The 7,500-nt window shown below is 44.8% G+C and overlaps 2 protein-coding genes across 2 annotated transcripts in view; one reads left to right on the forward strand and one right to left on the reverse strand.

Moving 5' to 3' along the window:
* clpb (ClpB family mitochondrial disaggregase) overlaps positions 1 to 277 on the reverse strand; it is a 32,718-nt gene extending 32,441 nt beyond the window's left edge. Inside the window, exon 1 of the mRNA XM_030778770.1 lies at positions 1 to 277. This exon is cut by the window's left edge and continues 307 nt beyond it. Within this exon, the coding sequence (XP_030634630.1) occupies positions 1 to 120 (120 nt within the window). The 5' untranslated portion in view covers positions 121 to 277.
* Positions 278 to 3,917: 3,640 nt separating this feature from the next.
* Positions 3,918 to 7,500, forward strand: part of stard10 (StAR related lipid transfer domain containing 10) — an 18,643-nt gene continuing 15,060 nt past the window's right edge. The window contains exon 1 of the mRNA XM_030778790.1: positions 3,918 to 4,076. Within this exon, the coding sequence (XP_030634650.1) occupies positions 3,918 to 4,076 (159 nt within the window). The remainder of the gene's footprint in view (positions 4,077 to 7,500) is intronic.

A 7,500-nucleotide genomic window follows, 5' to 3' on the forward strand; every position in this document is an offset into this window, starting at 1 on the left:
GAGCTCGCGAATGTTGTGACACCGAGAAGCGTCACCGGTGCTCGAGTGCAGCACGCGACATGGGGACAAGCTGCGCGACCTTCGCATCAGCATGCGCCTCGGAACGGATGAGAGCAACATTCTGGAACCTACTGACCCACTAACTGAATAAATGTCCTATTCAAGCCTCAGGGAAATTCTCGAAGAATTTGACGGTTAAAATCGTTGTTTGCTTCTAATGTTCACTGACCTCAAGTGTCCCCCGTAGACTAGAATTTAACCAGAAAGGAGAGATGACTGCTGTATCGTACAAGTCACAGGAAAAACAACTGCATCATGGATGTCAGTGCCGGGCAATGCACACTGGGAAATGGTGTCCTTACGTTAGCCAATCGAACGACAGATAGCAAGAATAATCTCAGCTGATCCCCCAGTTACCATTCATTTGTTACGTGAAACAGTGCAATACTTATAAGTAATCATTTTAAAGATTTGGTAAAAAGTGAAACGCTGTATTTGCTCTGGTTTTAGTGTAATAGGAGCGGTTGCAATAGTTGTGATTCAACGCCAGAGGGCGTATCCCGCTCGGTAAAGGTGACGAAGCGACGTCACGTAATATTGGCTCGCGATTGTGTCAGACAAATAGGCTTACCTCTTAGCTGGAAATGATTCAAGCGCAGTCAACATTTTTTCATCCAAAACATATTTAATGTTGATATATGAAAGTACTTCTGATTTTTGCAGTTTTCAAAACTGCAAAACAAGAAGAGGAAGAAGAAGAAGAAGAAGAGAAGAGCAACAACAACAACGATAATAATAATAATAATGATGATGATCATCATCATCATCATAATAATAATAAAAGATAAGTAATCATAAAGGTTCAATGTAACGCTTCCTGACTGTTTTTGCTTTCTGGCCAAAGGTGTTAATGTCTTCTCTTCCCTCAGACATACTTAGTCTACACGCTGACAGCGCCCAGGCTGTGAGCCAGCAGGCTATTCTGATAAGAAAAACGGTCACAATTGAATTTTTATAACTGCATATAAGATGGCTTCTCTCTCCCAGTTTAATAGACACTCTGTCACCAGGGCACCGTGAGAGTCGGAGATCAAAACCAAAATGCTGCTCTTTAAAACTGAAGTCATCAGAGAACAAGTAGGAAGGAAATGGTCACTGTGCTCCCTCTCTCTATCTCTCCCCCCTCTCTCTCCTCTGTCTCTCTCTCTCCTCTGTCTCTCTCTCTCTCCCCCCCTCTCTCCTCTGTCTCTCTCCCCCCCTCTCTCCTCTGCCCCCCCCCTATCTCTCCTCTGTCTCTCTCTGTCTTTCCTCTCTCTATCTCTCTCCCCCCTCTCTCTCCTCTGTCTCTCTTCCCCCCCCCTCTACCCCCCCCCTCTTCTATCTCTCCTTTCTCTCTCCCCCCCCTCTTCTATCTCTCCTCTCTCTCTCTCTGTCTTTCCTCTCTCTATCTCTCTCCCCCCTCTCTCTCCTCTGTCTCTCTCCCCCCCCCTCTACCCCCCCCCTCTATCTCTCCTCTGTCTCTCTCTCTCTCTTTCCTCTCTCTCTATCTCTCCCCCCCTCTATCTCTCCTCTCTCTCTCTCTGTCTTTCCTCTCTCTATCTCTCTCCCCCCTCTCTCTCCTCTGTCTCTCTTCCCCCCCCCCCTCTACCCCCCCCCTCTTCTATCTCTCCTTTCTCTCTCCCCCCCCTCTTCTATCTCTCCTCTCTCTCTCTCCCTCCCCCCCATCTCTATCTCTCCTCTCTCTCTCTCCCTCCCCCCCATCTCTATCTCTCCTCTCTCTCTCCCTATCTCTCTCTCTCACAAAAGAAACAGAATTTTGCCTAAGTTGAGATAGGCCCTTCGTTTTTAACAGCTAACAGTAGACTTTTTCTAAAATAATCTTTTAAACTGATGAAAAACTGTTGATATAAAGATTATGGGTTGATAATACACTACTGTGTCGCTAGTTTTCCACTGAGGATTGAGTAAAAGGCTCTTTCTCTTTCTCTCTCTCTCTCTCCCACACCATCAGAGACGCACATGCAGAGAATAAGTGAGTGAGAGAGAGAGAGAGAGAAATGGTGAGTAATGAGAGGGATGCAGAGAACACCAGAGAGAAAGAAAGAAAGAAAGAAAGAAAGAAAGAAAGAAAGAAATGTTGTTAGAGTGAGGCAGAGAAAGACCAGAAAGGGAAAGACAACAAGAGGGCAGATAGATGAGACACAGAGACAGACAGGCCTACCAAGGGTGAAGATAAGTCTTAAAGAACGAATGAGAACATGATGACTTAAATACATGGACTTTTTGTAGAAGTTTCTGTTTCGGTTCAACCAAAGTCATGTGACCACCCCCCCCCCCAAAACCATAATAATGTATTAAATGAATACGTGGACGTACTGATTCAAACAGTCATACGAATGATTAGTGGATTCGTAGTAGTGGGTCTATATAACCAGGGGGCTGTGTTTGATCTTCTGATACAATCCACCATCACTCAGTCACCACTCATTGTGCTCTGGCATCTTTTGATAACCAACATTTGTTTGTTCAAGTGTGTCGTCCTTTTTTAGTGTGTGGACTGTGGTGTGCTTTTTCTTTGCTTTGTACCCTCCTGATTCTTCTTCTGTTTTCGCAGCTAGACACCACTCTAATCTACTTTCTAGTTTGGTTTGGAGTTCACAGAGTTCGAAACAAATGATTTTACGTTGGAATTGTCAAATTATTTGATTCACTCTATCTGATTATGATTCATCAGCAGTGGCGGCAAGAGTTGTATATCCTTACATTTAGTTTATGATGCCGATTGCACACACACTCAGCAGCGGAAGTGCCCGACATATGGTTTGAAAAACAAACTGTTGGATATATCATCCTTTACTCATATATTTTGTCGTCCGTTTGGCCAGCGTGGAGCATCGTCACCTGCAGCACATCACGCTGATCACGCGCACCAACAGAACGCGAAGATGTCGTGTCACTCCACGTCATCACTTCGATTCGCTGACAAGAAAAGCAAAGAAGACAGATAAAAGGCAAATACAGTTAACAGGTCAGACAAGTGAACAGAACATGTTTACTGAGGACCACGTCAGCGTACCGTTACGGAGGCTGTGTAAGCGTGTGTGTTTGCAGCGGAGTGGGCGGTCCCTTTAGGGGTTGTCGATCCTTCATCTCTGGTGTATGTGTGTGAGTGTGTATGCGTGTGCTCTCACAGTAACTCATTCTCGTCAACCATCCGACTGACAGTACCGGCCACAAGATCTAGCGTCAGAGCAAGGGGGATTCATGCGGTTACTCTTTTAAAATTTTTACGTGTCAGAATAACCTAACTCAGCTTCTGTGACTGCTTCGTCTTGCGCCATAACGCACTGCCGGTTGCAGATAACATATGCTTAGTTAAAAGCGCCCCCGCCGTGGACAACACTTGTTTTTTTGGCCAAACTGATTTCTAAATCGAGTGACAAAATTTTAAGTGCCCGCAGGGACCCTTCTGCGCTGACATTTCGGTCAAAAAGAAGCTGTATATTAGCGTGTGCGTGCTACAGCGTTTCCTGAATTCAACCCACTAATCGAGCATTATCACGAGGGACGCTGCAAGTTCCTTTGATTAACCGCTTGTATATATGCCCCTTGGTTTCTGCAGAGAGAGAGAGAGAGAGAGAGAACACAGAGGTGCAGGGAGAAGACGCAACTTTTAACGTTCACCTGAGAAGACACAAGTAGGTTGTGTTTGCTCAAAATTATTTGCAGGAACCGTTTCTTCTTGCTACTCGACTTAGATCAGGTCTAATTTACTCTAGGATCTGGTTTCGAGTCACTTTCATCTCTGAAGACCGCCACCAGATATTTCCTTTCCTCTCCAGCTTCCATTAGTGATTGAACGCCTCCACAGAGATCCCCCTTGCGTTGTTTTGCCTCGGTGGGTAAAGCTTGGGAAAATGTCCGGGGAGGATGTTTTGATCCCGGACGACAGGGCTTTTAGCAATTTCAAAAACGAATGCAACTCGGAAGACGGATGGAACTTGACCTACAACAAGTCCGGCATCACAGTTTGGATACAGATCTTAGAAGAGGAGAAATCTTTACACAAAATAAAGGTGGGTAGAGTGTACCAAAATGTTTAGCCTTTACCATGCTGAAGTTAACACGTTTTTTTTTTTTTTTTTTGAAGGACACATTTTATAAGACGTTAGAATAAACGTGTAACGCAAACTTTCCAAGACCTATATATATATATATATATATTAATTTCTTTTTAAGTTTCTCATTTTTGTCAGATTCTCTGTTTCCATCAGGGTTAAAATAAACTGTTTTGTTCTTAATTTTCACTTTATCATGTCCGCGTTCACCCAGCGGCTCGTATCCGGGTATCTGGGTACGAGTCTTGGCTGCTGCTCGACAGGTGTTGACATACGCTTGTTTGCGGAGGGAGGGGAGCCGATGGCTTTCCCGTGGAAAAAAACGGAAGGATATGAACAGGATATTGCCTGTATCTCGAGATGTACGGGTTGTTTGTGATTAAACAAACTCTTCTCATGAAACGAAGAGTACTTTTAACTGTCACCTGACGTTTAGAAATTTCGATCGAAATTTCGAAAGTTAGACGTCCCGTTTAGCTTGCACCTAAAGGCTTCCAATATTATCATGAAGTCGGCTTCGCCATTTACCGCCTGGCAGCTCAGCTCAAAAATGTGTCCCTAGTTCGTTCAGGTGTTTGAAGCCTTTCGTTCCCACGCTGGCGTGTAATTCTACCTCTTTTGAGGATCCAGATGGAACTGAAAATTGGCAGCGATTTGGGGATAAGGACAAAGTGTACCTTTGTTTCCTCTGACGAGACGTGGTCATGACTCAAACCATGATAACGGAGACAAGAGTTTACACAGGACCTGGTCGCGTTAAGTTGGTGCTGCAGTAGTTTTCTTCCCCCGAGCTTTTCCTGGAGAGGCTGTTTTTTTTTTCACAACACCATTAGTCAACGCCTACTTCTAAAAATAACGAGATTGTATTAAAGATATTGCCGTAGCGTACTTAACTTAAACTGTTTCTACAGAAGCGGTTTGTTCGGTTGATTGCCCTGGCTAATACCCGTAGAAACCCTACTCGTGCAGTTGTCGGTAATGTCAGCTTGCTCTAAGGCGTAATGCGGAGGATGGCTTGTTTTAAACATGGGCTACATCATTAAAGTTGTAATATATGTAGTCTCTAGAAGCTTATTTATTTATTTGATTATTTATTTGTTGAGTGTTGTCGGGAGGGGGGGGGGGGGGCGTCTGCAACACTTGACGTGTAATGAGCTGAAATTATTTCAGATTTTTGTGTTACACACACACACACACACACACACACACAAACAAACAAATTCTCAGAGATTCCCCCTTTGGGATCACTACCATGTAATGAACTTCCACAGGGCAGCCCCCCCCCCCCTTTCATATTAACTTTCCCTCATGGAACACAGCACTACCTTTAAAATACTTTGCGTCACCTTTTCTGTGGCGTGAAGGCGAATGGAAACTTCATTGCGGATAGACAGTACAGGGCTAGACTTATAGACCCCCAATCCTTTACTCTCCTGGCTGGAGTGTTGGCGTGAGTGTGCCCAGTGATGTTTCATTGATTCTCGTTGCTTGTTTTAGGAGTGGCTATGGACAGTCAGATTTACACCATTCAAACTGTCAGGAATTGATGTTTACTCCTCTCTGTGTGTGTGTGTGTGTGTGAGAGAGAGAGAGAGAGAGAGTGAGAGTGAGTGTGTGTGTTCTTTAGAAAGTATAAAGACCCATCTGCCCTGCTGTTAGATGTTTGTCTATGTATGTGTATGTGTGAGTGTTTCATGAGTGTACTGTTTGCCTTTAATGAGGGCAGGTGGTCCTCTCATGTGTCCTCTACAAACAGACACACACACACACACACACACACACACACAGAGTGAGAGATGTGTTCTTCATAAGGCTCTACATCCTTCTTTTTCTGTTGATATGAAGGAGTGTCTGCAGCTCTTTACAAGAATGACACCATGAGGACCTGAGGGCTGAACCGTCCCAAGGCCCTGCAACCAAAAATGGCAGTTGGCTCGTCAAATAAACACTTCTGCCCGGAGCGGTCCGCGTGCGTGCGTGCGTGCGCACGGGGGCGGGTGGGTCGGTTCGTTGTCACTCTCTAATTTGAAAAAAAGAGCTGTCACTTGACGCACTGCATGATTTTTTTTTTCCCTCTCTGTTATCTTACCCGAGTAGAGTAACAATATGCCATGGTGTTGTTTGAGTATCGCCACGACTCGCTAACAGCCTCCGCAGTTCACTATGACAAGAGCCTTAGGTGTAATTGACACTTTTCTTTCCCCTAATAATGATGACCGATCTCCTTCAGTTTGGTTCTAATGTATTTCTGGTACTAAGCTGTCCAAAACCGTGCTATAAATAAACTGCCCTGGTATTCCAACCTTGATTGTAACAGTACCAGTATTTATGACAACGCATGTTTTTCGTGAAAATACTTTACTGTTTGGAATTGGTGTCATTTTTGCATCTCTGTTTCACAACACTCATGCAAACACACAGACTCATACACACTCATACTCTCTCATATACACTCACAGGCAGACAGAGAGAGAGACAGACAGACTCATACACACTCATAGACAGACAGAGAGGCAGGCAGGCAGACAGACAGACTCATACACACTCATAGACAGGCAGGCAGACAGGCAGGCAGACAGACAGACAGACTCATACACACTCATAGACAGGCAGGCAGACAGACAGGCAGGCTTGAGTGGGCTTCTCTCTGCTCGTTTGTCAGTTTGTTTTTGTCACACTTTTCAGCTCCTCCACTAACAACAGTTTTTACAGCCAGACCATACACACACACACACACACACATGCTCACAACAGTGATCCATTTTTACAGCCAGACCACACGCACACATGCACACACACACACGCACATATACGCACACACACACACACACGCACGCATACATGCATATATATGCACACACACACACACACACACACACACACAAACATGATGGCTCAGTGTTACTGCACTTGCTCCAGATGTTTGCATTAATAGGACACTCACACACACATACACACAGACACGCAGACTCCTGACCCCTTAGGATACACTCCTCATGTTGAATTTGTTCGTTTAAAGAAGACAGTGGCTATCAGTCTTCCCGCCTCTCTCAGACTGACACCATTGTACAGAACACCCCGCTTCACAAATCAACATGGACAGAAAGTGTGAGTGTGTGTGTGTGTGTGTGTGTGTGTGTGTGTTTCAGAGAGAGAGAGAGGACACAATAGTTTTATCTTCTTCGTCGTGTCTCCATTAGTAATGAATGCTTTTTAAAGTGTGTGTGTGTGTGTGTATGTATGTGTGTGTGTGTGTGTGTGTGTGTGTGCGGGGACACATGTTCCCTGGGGTGAAATGGCAGTAAAAAGAACAATAGGATGCAAAGTGCTGAGGCTGGAGAAACACTGCAGCAGATAAGTGGGAGGAGAGAGAGAATGGAGA

The sequence above is a fragment of the Chanos chanos genome, chromosome 6, assembly GCF_902362185.1.
Source record: "Chanos chanos chromosome 6, fChaCha1.1, whole genome shotgun sequence".
In the NCBI taxonomy this organism is placed as follows: Eukaryota; Metazoa; Chordata; class Actinopteri; order Gonorynchiformes; family Chanidae; genus Chanos; species Chanos chanos.